The following is a 16,675-nucleotide window of genomic DNA, read 5'->3' as shown; positions in this document are numbered from 1 at the left end:
AGAAATGACATTGGGCTTGCATCCCAAATGGCAACTTTTTCCCCTATATAGAACCCCATGAGCTCTGGTCAAAAGTAGTGCACTATATAGGGGATAGGGTGCCTTTTGTGATGCATACCAGATATTCCCCAGCAACACTTGATGCAAACATGACATGACAACTTGGGAATGTAGGTTATCTGACCACCAGGGTTAGTGTGTTTGATTTAGATAGTGGAAATGCACTACAGGATTGTTTTTTATGGTTCACTACACAACAGATAAAGCCTCTCTGCATTCTTGCACACTTTGAATCCATGGCAAATGTCTGGTGAAGGTTAGGGTCAGTTTACTTTGTGCAAAAGGAAACTTTACTCATTTTGCAGACAGAAATATATCAAAGGAGTATCAAACATTCAAAGAAACGGTTAAAACCCCAATCAAACAAATAGATCAGATTTACAATTGAGCTGTTAAAGTTTGGTTTGTATGTTTCTATTCTGTTCACAGTTTTGCAATGGACTCAAATGACTTCAAAGGACTTCTTGATGGTAACACATTAAATACATTTGATAGAAATGGCTGTTGGCTAAAGGTATGTTTGGCTAAAAGGGGTTGGCTGTGGTTTTACTGGAATGTACAAACGGTCTTTGTGTTCATAACCCCCAAGGTTGTTCTATTATATAGGGAGGTTGTGTCCATATTATTGACAAGTCCTATGACTAAGTATATTGATACAAGGATTTCTGACAAAGAGTGGTTTTATTCATCTGTCAGGTTAGTTTCTGTTTGTGTGATGAAAGTGATGAATAAGTAACTCAATGCCGGTAATCACAATATAAATGCTCTTTATGGTCACATGATGTGTCCTAGGAAATGGTATAAATGGAGCTCCCAGGTGAATCCAGAACCCACGTCCTCTGAGTGGTAAGTCAACGATGGAGGTCCTGGAAGACTTGACCATTCTAGCAGACTAAAACTACATTGTTGGATGGTTCAATTATGCTTTATTTTATTTGTAATTCCTAGTAACACTTTATGTGAATTGGTTTCTAGATGTTTAACTATATACAGTATCACTCCATTGTCCACTAACGACCCACTACTAACTCTAAACCTCTTCTCAGGTGTGTTTTGGATCTGAATGATGGTGTTCTTAACGATGTCCTCAGGGGCTCTGCTGCTGTTCCTGTTCATACAGGACACCACTGGTCATAGCTCAGGTAACAGGGTTGATGGTCTTGGTCATTATGTGTTTCAGATCCTTGTGTTTAAGATCTGGGCAGAGTTACATTTTCATCATAGTAGTTGACATTTTTCCTGAAGGTGTTGTACGTCATACATAATTATGGTACATGACACTGTGGCTAGTAGCCAATGCTTCATCAGAAACTCAATTCTTTCAGTCCGGTCAGATGTCAATGCCACCTCTCCAACACAGATGTCGACACCACCGCTCACCCCCCCACCCGGCGTCACAGACAGTATGTTATCAACAATGACGTCCGATACAACAACATCAGCATTAGCCAATAGTCAAGTCAGATTGATCAACGGTCCTAACTCCTGCTCTGGGAGAGTGGAGGTCTACCACAGTGGTAGCTGGGGGACGGTGTGTGATGACTTGTGGGACTTGAGTGACGCCCAGGTGGTGTGTAGACAGCTGGGCTGTGAGAGAGCTCTGTCTGCACCACGTGAAGCCCACTTCGGACAGGGGAACGGGACAATCTGGCTGGATGACGTTAGATGTACAGGCAGCGAGTCTAATCTCACAAGGTGCAGTCACAATGGGTTTGGATTACACAACTGTGGACATCACGAAGACGCTGGTGTTATCTGCTCAGGTAGGAGTATCGTTTTTTAAGCTTCTTTATCAACTTACTCTTTTTTTGTAATCAACAACCTTAGTAAAGGCTTTATGGATACAGTTAGATCACCATCCTGGTGTATTATGGTTTAAACCCCACAACAACTTATTTCACAGCCATAAATACTTCAAGACAAGCACACATGTTTCTTGTTGATGTATTCATTTTCCTCATTATTTATGTCTGTTTTATTATAACCCAACCTCCACTTCTCCCCATCCCTTTAAAAAACCTCCACTTCTCCCCATCCCTTTATAACCCAAACTCCACTTCTCCCCATCCCTTTATAAACCCAACCTAACCCCTTTAAACTCCACTTCTCCCCATCCCTTTAAAACCCAACCTCCACTTCTCCCCATCCCTTTATAACCCAACCTCCACTTCTCCCCATCCCTTTATAACCCAACCTCCACTTCTCCCCATCCCTTTATAACCCAAACTCCACTTCTCCCCATCCCTTTATAACCCAACCTCCACTTCTCCCCATCCCTTTATAACCCAACCTCCACTTCTCCCCATCCCTTTATAACCCAACCTCCACTTCTCCCCATCCCTTTATAACCCAACCTCCACTTCTCCCCATCCCTTTATAACACAACCTCCACTTCTCCCCATCCCTTTATAACCCAACCTCCACTTCTCCCCATCCCTTTATAACCCAACCTCCACTTCTCCCCATCCCTTTATAACCCAACCTCCACTTCTCCCCATCCCTTTATAACCCAACCTCCACTTCTCCCTATCCCTTTATAACCCTACCTCCACTTCTCCCCATCCCTTTATAACCCAACCTCCACTTCTCCCCATCCCTTTAAAACCCAACCTCCACTTCTCTCCATCCCTTTAAAACCCAACCTCCACTTCTCTCCATCCCTTTAAAACCCAACCTCCACTTCTCCCCATCCCTTTAAAACCCAACCTCCACTTCTCTCCATCCCTTTAAAACCCAATCTCCACTATGGACTTTATCCCTTTAAAACCCATCCCTTTATCCCTTTATAACCCAACCTCCACTTCTCCCCATCCCTTTATAACCCAACCTACATCCCTTTATAACCTCCCTATCCCTTTATAACACAACCTCCACTTCTCCCCATCCTTTATAACACAAATCTCCACTCTCCCCATCCCTTTATAACCCAAACTCCACTTTCCCCATCCCTTTATAACCCAAACATTCTCCCTATCCCTATAACCCAACCTCCCACTTCCCATCCCTTTATAACCCAAACTCCACCCTTATAACCCAACCTCCCCCATCCCTTTATAATCCCAAACTCCACTTCTCCCCCATCCCTTTATAACCCAACCCAATCCCTATAACCCAAACTTTCTCCCCATCCCTTATAACCCAACCTTTCTCCCCAACCCTTTAAACCCAACCTCCACTTCTCCCCATCCCTTTATAACCCAACCTCCACTTCTCCCCATCCCTTTATCACAACTTTATCCCTTTAAAACCCAAACTCCTCCCCATCCCTTCCCAACCTCCACCATCCCTTTATAACCCAAACTCCACTTCTCCCCATCCCTTTATAACCCAACCTCCACTTTCCCCATCCCCATCTCCCCATCCCTATAAACACAACCTCCACTTCTCCCCATCCCTTTATAACCCAACCTTATCCCTTTAAACCCAAACCTCCATCCCTTTATAAACTCCCCATCCCTTATAACCCAAACTCCAACCCTTCTCCCCCATCCCTTATAACCCAACCTCCACATCCCTTTATAACTCCCTATCCCCTTTATAACCCAACCTCCACTTCTCCCCATCCCTTTATAACCCAACTCTTTATCCCTCAACCCAACCTCCACTTCTCCCCATCCCTTTATAACCCAACCTCCACTTCTCCCCCATCCCTTTAACCCAACCTAACCCATAACACAACCTCCACTTCTCCCCATCCCTTTATAACCCAAACTCCACTTCTCCCCATCCCTTTATAACCCAAACTCCACTTCTCCCCATCCCTTTAAACCCAACTCCACTTCTCCCCATCCCTTTATAACTCCAAACTCCACTTATCCCTTTAAACCCAACCCACTTCTCCCCATCCCTTTATAACACAAACTCCACTTCTCCCCATCCCTTTATAACCCAACCTCCACTTCCCCATCCCCTATAACCCAAACTCCACTTCTCCCCATCCCTTTATAACCCAAACTCTCCCTATCCCTTATAACCCAACCTCCACCATCCCTTTAACCCAACCTAATCCCAAACCCAACCTCCACATCCCTTAACCCAAACTCCCTATCCCTTTATAACCCAAAACTCCACTCCATCCCTTCTCCACCATCCCTTATAACCAAACAACCCCTTTATAACCCAAACTTCTCCCCATCCCTTTATAAACCCAACCTTCTCCCCATCCCTTTATAACCCAAACCTTCTCCCTATCCCTTTATAACCCAACCTTCTCCCTATCCCTTTATAACACAACCTCCACTTCTCCCCATCCCTTTATAACCCAAACTCCACCTCCCCATCTTCTCCCCATCCCTTTATAACCCAAACTCCAATCCCTCCAAACTTCTCCCATCCCTTTATAACCCAACCTCCATCCCTTCTCCACCATCCCTTTATAACCCAACCTCCACTTCTCCCCATCCCCAAAACCCTTTCCCTTTACAAACTCCAACCTCCACTTCTCCCCATCCCTTTATAACACAACCAATCCCTCCACTTCTCCCCAACCCAAACTTTCTCCCCATCCCTTTATAACCCAACCTCCACCCTTTATAACCCAACCTCCCCATCCCTTATAACCCAACCCCACTCTCCCCATCCCTCCACTTCTCCCCATCCCTTTATAAAACCCAATCCCTTTATAACCCAAACTCCACTTCTCCCCATCCCTTTATAACCCAAACCCACTTCTCCCCATCCCTTTATAACCCAAACTCCACTTCTCCCCATCCCTTTATAAAAACCCAACCTCCCAACCTTCCCCATCCCCCCAAACTCCCTTTCCCCATCCCTTTAAAACCCACTTCTCCCTATCCCTTTATAACCAACTTCTCCCCAACCCTTACAACCCAACCCTCCAACCTTTCTCCCCATCCCTTTAAAACCCAACCTCCACTTCTCTCCATCCCTTTAAAACCCAATCTCCACTATGGACTTTAGTATTTAAAAATAGTGTAAAGTAAGTTTGAACTGAAATCCTGTCTTTATCTCTGTCAGGTGGCAGCAACACCACAGCAGCACCACCGATCTCCTGGAACACCACAACAGGAACAGCCCGACCAACCAACCAAACAACCACAATTGGCAGGTAACTCCACAGAACCAATAACAAGGTGGCAAGATCATTGTAAAGTACACCCAGACTCTTACCCTGTCCGAATACCTATAATAGTGCACTACATACTTAAACTGCATACTATGAACTCATCGTTGCATACTATTTAGCATGTACCGTTTAGTAAGAAGTATGCAGTATGCCACGGCCGCAAAGCAGTAGAGGCTCCTGATTGGCTCCATAAATGGGGCAGGGCTGAGTGCAGGTGAATTTTTCCAAATTCAACAGACATGTATCGCATTAACCAGCATGATAATACCTCCTTTCCAATTGGATTCATTTCTCTAAACTCAGAATAGAACAGGAATGGAGTTATAGGCCTACTCAGGCTGGTTATAGGCAGACTATCACATTCGACCAATACCATAGCCCATATACAGTGGGGCAAAAAGTATTAAGTCAGCCACCAATTGTGCAAGTTCTCCCACTTAAAAATATGAGAGAGGCCTGTAATTTTCATCATAGGTACACTTCAACTATGACAGACAAAATGAGAAAGAAATCCAGAAAATCACATTGTAGGATTTTTAATGAATTTATTTGCAAATTATGGTGGAAAATAAGTGTTTGGTCACCTACAAACAAGCAAGGTTTCTGGCTCTCACAGACCTGTTACTTCTTCTTTAAGAGGCTCCTCTGTCCTCCACTTGTTACCTGTATTAATGGCACCTGTTTGAACTTGTTATCAGTATAAAATACACCTGTCCACAACCTCAAACAGTCACACTCCAAACTCCACTATGGCCCAGACCAAAGAGCTGTCAAAGGACACCAGAAACAAAATTGTAGACCTGCACCAGGCTGGGAATACTGAATCTGCAATAGGTGATTTTCTGGATTTTTATTCTCATTTTGTCTGTCATAGTTGAAGTGTACCTATGATGAAAATTACAGGCCTCTCTCATCTTTTTAAGTGGGAGAACTTGCACAATTGGTGGCTGACTAAATACTTTTTTGCCCCACTGTATGAGACTGTAGATTTTCTTAATCCGGAAATGGTGTTTCTTAAGTATTCGGGCTATGATTGATAAGCTTACTATGATGTTATGGAAGATGGCCGGGTTTTTAATAATCTGTTGTAGGATTTCCCGCAGTCTTTTGGCATTCTTTTTCAACCACCATTTGCACAATGGCAGCCTGCTATTCTTCTGTAAATAAACACATTCTACCACCACGTGGTGGTTGTCTTTCAGTTCTACAAACACAAAATAGCATCCAGTACAGTAAACACTACATTAATACAGTATACAAGATAAACAGTACAGTAAACACTACATTAATACAGTATACAAGATAAACAGTACAGTAAACACTACATTAATACAGTATACAAGATAAACATGTTACAAAAGTGTAGCTCCATCAGGAGCTGAGGCCTGGTCCCAAACGTCTCAAGAAGCTTTCTCTCCTCGTCTCCTTAACATTATGGTTCCTGTTGTCTGGGAAACAACAGGAAGCTGCGGTGAAAGGTGGGATAAATAATCAAAAATACTGAGTACTCACCTGTAGCCTTTTTATCCATACCAAAAGTCTGATTGCAAAGTGAACATTTACGCAATTAGTGTTTGCACATGTGAAAAGGGACAGTGATCAATTGGTAATTGAGCTTAGCTTGTTGAAGAGTGTTGCTTTCCATTTGCACACAAGAGATCTTACATTTACATTTACATCTTAGTTGTGAAGGTTGTTCCAAAGGTAGAGAATTGTGTGTTGTGTTTTGACAAATGTTTCTTTTAGAATTGCAATCTGAGTGTAAAGCAAAACATGTGCCAGTAGTTTGCAGTTTGGGTCGTTGTGCCTCATGGGCCAGTTTATTCTTCAAACAAATGATGGGGGTCCTTGGGTCACCAGTTTGCCTGGGCAGGTGGCCCTGGGTCGTCGGTTTGCCTGGGCAGGTGTCCCTGGGTCACCGGTTTGCCTGGGCAGGTGTCCCTGGGTCCCCGGTTTGCCTGGGCAGGTGTCACCAGTTTGCCTGGGCAGGTGTCACCGGTTTGCCTGGGCAGATGTCCCTGGGCCAGAAAATCCCTTACATAGATAATCTATTATTCAGTTTCTGCAGTTCAGAAAATAGCTACATAATGTTATCTAGTTAAGCAAAACAACAGGGAGTACTGTCATTTGTCATCAGGAGCTGAGGCCTGGCCCTAAAAGTCTCAAGAAGCTTTCTCTCCTCGTCTCCTTAACGTTATGGTTCCTGTTGTCTGGGAAAGAACAGGAAGCTGTAGTGAAAGGAGGGATAAGTTCCTCTTCTTTTCTTCTTCCTCCCAGGGGCTAGGTCACAGTGGGTGGAGGTGGAACCAGAAGTGATATCATATCCTGGCCAGACGGTTAACCTGCGGTGTGCCTTCATAGGAACGCAGGTCATACAGCTCACACAGGTCAGTCACACAGGAAGTTGCGTGGACTAATATGTATATTGTTACAATATGCTGAGAAAAAGATACTTTGTCCTTGATCATCCAAATTCCAACATGGATGAAGTCAGATAGTATTTGACTAAAAAAGGTTTTTACCTACAGTATAATAGTTCAGGTAGTAGTAAATGTTTAACCTATAATAGTTCAGGTAGTAGTAAATGTTTAACCTATAATAGTTCAGGTAGTAGTAAATGTTTAACCTATAATAGTTTAGGTAGTAGTAAATGTTTAACCTATAATAGTTCAGGTAGTAGTAAATGCACAAAAAAAACAGAAAGTAAGAGTAGTCATACATAGAGTACCAGTCAACAGTTTAGACACACCTACTCCTTCCAGGGTTTTTCTTTATTTGTACTATTTTCTACATTGTAGAATAATAGTGAAGACATCAAAACTATGAAATAACACATATGGAATCATGTAGTAACCAAAAAAGTGTTAAACAAACCAAAATATATTTTAGATTTTAGATTCTTCAAAGTAGCCATCCTTTGCCTTGATGGTAGTTTTGCACACTCTTGGCATTCTCTCAACCAGCTTCACCTGGAATGCTTTTCCAACAGTCTTGAAGGAGTATATAGCATATATGGGAACTCTTTTAAGCAGATATGGGAACTCCTTTTCCTTCACTCTGTGGTCCAACTCATCCCAAACCATCTCAATTGGGTTGAGGTCAGATGAGGCCAGGTCATCTGATGCAGCACTCCATCACTCTCCTTCTTGGTCAAATAGCCCTTACACAGCCTGGAGGTGTGTTAGGTCATTGTCCTGCTGAAAAATAAATTATAGTCTCACTAAGTGCAAACCAGATGGTATGGCGTATCGCTGCAGAATGCTGTGGTAGCCATACTGGTTAAGTTTGCCTTAAATTCTAAATAAATCCCAGACACTGTCACTAGCAAAGCTCCCCTACATCATCACACCACCGCCTCCATGCTCCACGGTGGGAACCACACATGTGAAGATTATGTGGTCACCTACTCTGTGTCTCACAAAGACACAGCGGTTGGAACCAAAAATCTTACATTGATTTTCATCAGACCAAAGGGCAGATTTCCACCGGTCTAATGTCTATTGCTCGTGTTTCTTGGCCCAAGCACATCTCTTCTTCTCGTCCTAAGCACATCTCTTCTTCTTGTCCTCTTCTCATCCTTTAGTAGTGGTTTCTTTGCAGCAATTTGACCATGAAGGCCTGATTCACACAGTCTCCTCTGAACAGTTGATGTTGAGATGTGTCTGTTACTTCAACTCTGTGAAGCATTTATTTGGGCTGCAATTTCTGAGGCTGGTAATTCTATTGGGCTCACCGAGTGGCGCAGCGGTCTAAGGCACTGCATCTCAGTGCAAGAGGCATCAATACAGTCCCTGGTTCAATTCCAGGCTGTATCTCATCCGGCCGTGATTGGGACAATGCCAAACGTCATCTGGGTTTGGCCGGTGTTCTTCTGGGTTTGACTTGTTCTTTTACCAAATAGGGCTATCTTCTGTATACCAACCCTACCTTGTCACAACACAAGGAAAGAAATTCCACAAATGAGCTTTTAACAAGGCACACCTGTTAAATGAAATGCATTCCAAGTGACTACCTCGTGAAGCTGGTTGAGAGAATGCCAAGAGTGTGCAAGGCAGTCATCAAGGGTGGCTATTTTGAAGAATCTCAAATATAAAATATATTTTGATTTGTTGAACACTTTTTTTGGTTACTACATTGAATTGAATGTATTTGGGGTAACAGACATACACAACTAAATGTACAATGTGGACCCAGAGGATATCACTTGAAAGTATTCATTAAAACGTGTTTCCAAAGTGGTCCTCCATGGTAAAACCAATAACACATATAATGATTCCATGTGCGTTATTTCATAGTTTTGATGTCTTCACTATTATTCTACAATGTATAAATGAGTAAAAATAAAGAACAACCACTGAATGAGTAGCTGTGTCCAAACATTTGACTGGTACTGTATATGGACGTTTACTTGTCCCCTCCATTTCTCCTTGCTGTGTGTTATTAATAAATACTATACAGGTGTCCTGGGTTTTTGAGTCCAGGAAGGGCGAGAGGCTCAACATAGCCACGTACCACCCCAATTTTGGGGTAATGTACCCCATGTCACCCCTGAAGGGACGAGTTAGCTTCCCCACGCCCTCCCTCAGCAACCCTTCCATCCAGATCTCTGACATCAGGATGACTGATGAAGGGAGATACATCTGTGAATACGCCACCTACCCCAGCGGCAAAGAACAGGGCATCACCTCCCTCGTTATACTAGGTACGGTGTGTGCGTGTGTACCCCTGTTTTTTAGGATGTGAGCATCTACTAAATCAAATCAAAACAATGTGTCTAATGTTTAGTCTGTTGTTGTGTGTGTGTTGGTTTCTGTCCAATTGTGTAGTAGGGGTTTCCCTGGGATGTGTAGGTATCTTGTGTATGTTTAGGACGTGTGTATCGCTCGTGTTCTGTTGTGTTCTGTTGTGTTCTGTTGTGTTCTGTTGTGTTCTGTTGTGTGCTGTTGTGTGCTGTTGTGTTCTGTTGTGTGCTGTTGTGTGCTGTTGTGTTCTGTTGTGTGCTGTTGTGTTCTGTTGTGTTCTGTTGTGTTCTGTTGTGTGCTGTTGTGTTCTGTTGTGTTCTGTTGTGTGCTGTTGTGTTCTGTTGTGTGCTGTTGTGTGCTGTTGTGTTCTGTTGTGTGCTGTTGTGTTCTGTTGTGTTCTGTTGTGTTCTGTTGTGTTCTGTTGTGTGCTGTTGTGTTCTGTTGTGTTCTGTTGTGTGCTGTTGTGTGCTGTTGTGTGCTGTTGTGTGCTGTTGTGTTCTGTTGTGTTCTGTTGTGTTCTGTTGTGTTCTGTTGTGTGCTGTTGTGTTCTGTTGTGTGCTGTTGTGTTCTGTTGTGTTCTGTTGTGTTCTGTTGTGTGCTGTTGTGTGCTGTTGTGTTCTGTTGTGTTCTGTTGTGTGCTGTTGTGTTCTGTTGTGTTCTGTTGTGTTCTGTTGTGTTCTGTTGTGTTCTGTTGTGTGCTGTTGTGTTCTGTTGTGTTCTGTTGTGTTCTGTTGTGTGCTGTTGTGTTCTGTTGTGTTCTGTTGTGTGCTGTTGTGTTCTGTTGTGTTCTGTTGTGTTCTGTTGTGTGCTGTTGTGTTCTGTTGTGTTCTGTTGTGTTCTGTTGTGTGCTGTTGTGTTCTGTTGTGTTCTGTTGTGTTATGTTGTGTTATGTTGTGTGCTGTTGTGTTCTGTTGTGTGCTGTTGTGTTCTGCTCTAAATCTGTCTCTTTCACTGTGTGTAAGTGCTCTCGTGTCTCACCTTCCCGTATCCCACTGCCTCTGAAGGTTAAAACATTGTCTGATGCAGATTAATTGCTATTATAAGTGGCATTGTCAGATCGATGGTGTTCTTGTTAATGCATCGCAACCATAGATTAGGGCACAGATGTTTTCCTGATCAAATGACGTGACCGGGTTAAACTAAACATTTCAGAACCATATAAAGTACATGTGTACTAAACTCCTGTCTTTAGCTCTGTCAACATCACCACCTTTCTACTGGAACATCACAACAATTACACCAGTGACAGCGTGGCAAGGTGAGTGTTAAGAAAGTGTGCCGTCTCATTGTTGTGTAAAATGCACTTACAATCCCATTGTAGCTTGGATAAGTGTTGAAAGGGGCTGAAGTCTCTGGGAATATGACCCTGGTTTGAGTAGGCAGAGATATGGAGATTACACTCCTTCCTATTAGAGAGATGGTGAGAGAGACAGTTCCTTTAGGGTTCTTTAATGTTGATTTTAGATCAACACGGGTTCACACTTCTATGCCATTATCACCCAGCTATGATTATCCAATGAACTATCCAACTATCCATACAGCATGTGGTCTGGAAATAATAAACATGAATACAATGGCATCAATATTAGGATAAGGCACATATTCATTTAGCAATAACAAAACAAGATACTGCTCTCATCTGTGACAATAATACGATGACTGAAAGGAAAATACAGGTAGCTACAGGACTACCCACCTAACAATGATAGGCTAAATGTAGCTAACATTGTTACAGAGCTAGCATGAAAACCAGATATAGAAATGCTGTAATAACTACGAAAATATTGTTTAACTATTGACAACTTTGTCAGTTAAACATTGAGAAACAAGTACTGCACTCACAGTTTGGTATTCAGGCACAGTGATGGATAAAATAGTGGCCACAGCAACAGATGGCGAGCTGTACTTGGTAATGAATTGAACACTGCAGGCCTGTGTTAACTGTGACGTCTAGCTGTTACAAGTCATTTGTTTTGATTTGGATTTCTTTGTCAGATGCCCCGATCAGATTGATCAACGGTCCTAACTCCTGCTCTGGGAGAGTGGAGGTCTACCACAGTGGTAGCTGGGGGACGGTGTGTGACGACTCGTGGGACTTAAGTGACGCCCAGGTGGTGTGTAGACAGCTGGGCTGTGGGAGAGCTCTGTCTGCACCACACCAAGCCCACTTTGGACAGGGGAACGGGACAATATGGATGGATGATGTTGGATGTACAGGCAGCGAGTCTAATCTCACGAGGTGCAGTCACAATGGGTTTGGGAGACACAACTGTAATCATGGTGAAGACGCTGGTGTCGTCTGTTCGGGTAGGAGTATCATTCTTTAATGATCCTTATTCATCATTTTTTATAATTCAATCAACATCTTCAGTGAAGGCTTTATGGATATAGTTAGATCACCATTCTGGTCTTATTTTTAGACTCTGGGCCCTGTATGAATACCTTTTTTCTCCAATCTCTCATCCCCATTTTTCTTACCCTCCTCCCATTTTTTTCTCAGAATCAGAGCGTCCTTCCAACTCAGGCCCAGAGCTGGTGTGTGGTCGGCGCCTCCTAGAGGTGGGTCTCAGCCGGGCTGGTCTGGAGACTGCAGGTCTGAACGCGTTCTCTGCTCACCTGGCCGACCCCCGCTGCTCCTCCCACCAGGAAGCTAACGGCACAGTGTGGTTCCAGGTGGAGCGCAGGGAGGGCAGCTGTGGAAACACCATGATGGTGAGGACACTGACTTCTGGCTCTTTTCAATAACTTCTTACAGTCAATTCACTTCAACTGAAGGGCAGCTCATACTGTATCTGTCAGTTGTTCATTCATATTTATAAAACGCTTCATTCAGATCTGGGATGCTGAATGGTTGATAGCTGTTAGTTATTCCTGTAAATCCTGGGGGGAAATCCTGTTAACAGTTCCATTTGAATTATCAATGAGCATCCACTGTCCCACAGCCCGGCTAGGCAATTCATAAACTTAATCTCCACTGGAGAAAAGCGTTGAGACATTATTTCCCATGCTTCTGGCCTAGCATTTTGTTTGCAACTGTTGGAGTTTGTCTAAACCTTGCTGCCTGCCTCTCTGAAACTGGCCATGTGGTCTGGACAAACTCCTGGCTCCGGACATGAATACTGTGTCATGTGAATAATAACTACTGGCTCTACACATGAACAATGTGTCATGTCAATATTAACTACTGGCTCTACACATGAACAATGTGTCATGTCAATAATAACTACTGGCTCTACACATGAATACTGTACAATGTGAATAATAACTACTGGCTCTACACATGAATACTGTACAATGTGAATAATAACTACTGGCTCTACACATGAACAATGTGTCATGTCAATAATAACTACTGGCTCTACACATGAACAATGTGTCATGTCAATAATAACTACTGGCTCTACACATGAATACTGTACAATGTGAATAATAACTACTGGCTCTACACATGAATACTGTGTCATGTGAATAATAACTACTGGCTCTACACATGAATACTGTGTAATGTGAATAATAACTACTGGCTCTACACATGAATACTGTGTCATGTGAATAATAACTACTGGCTCTACACATGAATACTGTGTCATGTGAATAACAACTTCTACACATGAATACTGTGTCATGTGAATACTAACTTCTACACATGAATACCGTGTCATGTGAATACTAACTTCTACACATGAATACTGTGTCATGTGAATAACAACTTCTACACATGAATACTGTGTCATGTGAATACTAACTTCTACACATGAATACTGTGTCATGTGAATAACAACTTCTACACATCAGGGAGACATGACAGCGGTCTTTACTCTATTACGTCAAGAGGTAATTTTGTTCATGTCATCCCAACTGTCATCCTCTCTTCTTCTATTTTCCAGACCAACAGCAGCCATGCCATCTACTCCAACAGTTTATTCATCTACCAGGTGCACAATGTCTCCTTCACCCAACCCGTGAGCATACCTTTCTCCTGTGCCTATCCGCTAGACACAGAGAGCAGCCTAGATGTGGCCGTCGCACCCTACCTACCGTGAGTGGAGACGCCACATTACAGGAAACAATACGAACGCCACACCACATCAAAACACACCACAACACACCATTGTAGTCCCGCCCCATCTGTGTCACTCCCTGATTGGTCCAGGATTATAACAACAGTCAGTCAGATATCTGGAAATATTTACCGTAGAATGTTTTTTTAGTGGAATTTTATACATCCAGTCTTGGCAGACAAATGTGCACATAACAAGCTACAGCTTTGTAACTTTGTCATAAATTGACTGCATGTTTGTTTATTCCATGTGTAACTCTGTGTTGTTGTTTGTATCGCACTGCTTTGCTTTATCTTGGCCAGGTCTCAGTTGTAAATGAGAACTTGTTCTCAACTAGCCTACCTGGTTAAATAAAGGTGAAGTAAAATAAATAAATAAATAAAATACATTTGTCTTGGTTTGTTCTCTTGGCACCAGGGTGGAAGGTGGAGTTTCAGGTATTGGCTCCAAGGCGTCAGCCTCCATGTCTCTGTACCACAACTCCAACTACACAGAGCCTTACCCTGCGGGTCAGAGGGTCACTCTGCCACTGGGCTCTGTTCTGCATGTGGGTGTGTCCGTCAACGAGACGGAGACGGAGCGATTTGTGGTTGTCCTGGACAACTGCTACGCAACTCACTCCCCCAACCCTGATGACCCTATGAGATATTTCATCATTCAGAACAAGTATTTATGCTTCTTTATAGTTTATAGACTGAAAAAGGCAAATCCATTCAGAAAGTAAGTTAAGAATAAATTATTATTTACAATGACGGCCTGTAAGTGTGTGTGTTTGTTCTTGGCTATATATCTGTTTATATTTGTAAGTGACTTGTTCGAGCCAGAACGGCCCATAGGACAGGAGCCTACTTCCTGTTTCTGTAGCATGAGGCAACTTAATGTACAAGTACACCCCATGGGCCTTACATCCCAAAAATAATAATACTGCTGATATGAATGCAAAGCAGACAGGCATCAGGTCCCATTTTTTATGTTTGTGTATTTTTGTAGCAGTGTACAAGTTAAACCCTGGTCCTCCCTCTCTGTTCCCCAGATGTCCTAGTGATCGTACCCAGGTGAGGGTGGAGGAGAGTGGCTCATCACTCGAGGCTCGTTTCTCTGTACTGCTGTTTCTGTTCCAGGGGGACTACCGGGACGTTTTCCTGCACTGCAGCCTCAGCCTGTGTGACCAGAGGAGCTCCTCCTGCACTCCAGTGAGTCGTGGGCCCACATTCACAAAGCATCGCAGAGTAGGAGAGCTGATTTCGGATCAGTTTGGCCTTTTAGATTGTGGTGAATTAGAGGTGTAACCTGATCCTTGATCAGCACTCGTCAGATCCTTTGTGAATACTGGCCATGGACTCTTCATCAGCCTCTGTCTTCCACTTTCTCTCTCTCTCTCTCTCTCTCTCTCTCTCTCTCTCTCTCTCTCTCTCTCTCTCTCTCTCTCTCTCTCTCTCTCTCTCTCTCTCTCTCTCTCTAGTCTCTCTCTCTCTCTCTCTCTAGTGTCTCTCTCTCTCTCTCTCTCTCTAGTGTCTCTCTCTCTCTCTCTCTCTCTCTCTCTCTCTAGTGTCTCTCTCTATCTCTCTCTAGTGTCTCTCTCTCTAGTGTCTCTCTCTACCTCTCTCTCTCTCTCTAGTGTCTCTCTCTCTCTCTCTCTCTCTCTCTCTCTCTCTCTCTCTCTCTCTCTCTCTCTCTCTCTCTCTCTCTCTCTCTCTCTCTCTCTCTCTCTCTCTCTCTCTCTCTCTCTCTCTAGTGTCTCTCTCTCTCGCTCTCTCTCTCTCTCTAGTGTCTCTCTCTCTAGTCTCTCTCACTCTAGTCTCTCTCTAGTGTCTCTCTCTCTCTCTCTCTCTCTAGTCCCTCTCTCTCTCTCTCTAGTCTACTGGTACAGTACTCTCTTACCCTTCTAAAACATTTTTTTCCCCACAGTTGTGTTCCAGACGAAGGAGATCCCGTTCCATCTCCAGTTCCGTCCCCCTTAATCCCGTCACCATCGGTCCAATCAGCTGTGCGTATTATGCCTCTGCCAATCACACGGACAGTGCTGATGATGCTATAGGACACACACACACATAAAGGTAACAGTTTCTCTCTGTTTGTCTTCCAGGGACTTGGAGTCTGGACTGAGCCTTGGGAGGTGCTGCAGTGAGCCGTATCTGTTTCATTGTCCTTATACTTTTGAATGTATTTTTTCACATATCTCTCTGGTTGTGTTTTGTGACTATTGAATATTGTCTTTGTGTTTCATTGTTGCAGTAAGTATCCATACCCAGACATTCAGCTGTCTTAGAGGTGTTGACCTTTTTCTGCAGCCTTAAAGGCCCAGTGCAGTCAAAACTCTGTTGTTCCGGACTCCCGGGTGGTGCAGTGGTCTAGGGCACTGCATCACAGTGCTGGCTGTGCCACCAGAGACTCTGGGTTTGCGCCCAGGCTCTGTCGCAGCTGGCCGTGACTGCGAGGTCCGTGGGGCGACGCACAATTGGCCTTGCGTCGTCCGGATTAGGGAAGGTTTGGCCGGTAGGGACGTCCTTGTCTCATCGCGCACTAGCGACTCCTGTGGTGGGCCGGGCGCAATGCATGCTAACCAGGTCGCCAAGTGCAGAGTGTTTCCTCCGACACGGCTGCGGCTGGCTTCCGGGTTGGATGAGCGCTGTGTTAAGAAGCAGTGCGGCTTGGTTGGGTTGTGTTTTGGAGGACGCATCGCTGTCGACCTTCATCTCTCCCGAGCCCATACAGGAGTTGTAGCG

At 43.8% G+C, this 16,675-nt stretch overlaps 1 protein-coding gene across 3 annotated transcripts; it reads left to right on the top strand.

The window, feature by feature from the left end:
* The first annotated feature begins 863 nt into the window (after window positions 1–863).
* On the top strand, window positions 864–16,368 carry LOC124020621 (deleted in malignant brain tumors 1 protein-like). 3 transcript variants are annotated; one of them, XM_046335856.1, is made up of 14 exons: window positions 864–906; window positions 1,107–1,202; window positions 1,386–1,823; window positions 5,038–5,124; window positions 7,421–7,533; window positions 9,605–9,848; window positions 11,081–11,146; window positions 11,884–12,195; window positions 12,389–12,600; window positions 13,776–13,927; window positions 14,367–14,669; window positions 14,983–15,142; window positions 15,858–15,936; window positions 16,036–16,368. In XM_046335856.1, the coding sequence occupies exons 2-14, from the start codon at window positions 1,124–1,126 to the stop codon at window positions 16,053–16,055; spliced, it is 2,265 nt and encodes a 754-aa protein (XP_046191812.1). In that variant the 5' UTR covers window positions 864–906; window positions 1,107–1,123; the 3' UTR covers window positions 16,056–16,368. The 3 variants fall into 3 exon arrangements, with proteins under 3 accessions (XP_046191812.1, XP_046191813.1, XP_046191814.1); XM_046335857.1 differs by having other exon boundaries at window positions 866–906; window positions 14,367–14,615; XM_046335858.1 differs by lacking the exons at window positions 864–906; window positions 1,107–1,202 and having other exon boundaries at window positions 1,766–1,823; window positions 5,038–5,128; window positions 7,424–7,533.
* Window positions 16,369–16,675: the final 307 nt, after the last annotated feature.

Source organism: Oncorhynchus gorbuscha, unplaced genomic scaffold (assembly GCF_021184085.1).
Source record: "Oncorhynchus gorbuscha isolate QuinsamMale2020 ecotype Even-year unplaced genomic scaffold, OgorEven_v1.0 Un_scaffold_867, whole genome shotgun sequence".
In the NCBI taxonomy this organism is placed as follows: domain Eukaryota; kingdom Metazoa; phylum Chordata; class Actinopteri; order Salmoniformes; family Salmonidae; genus Oncorhynchus; species Oncorhynchus gorbuscha.
Note: the sequence above shows the minus strand (reverse complement) of the source record. Positions and strands in the feature narration are given on the sequence as shown.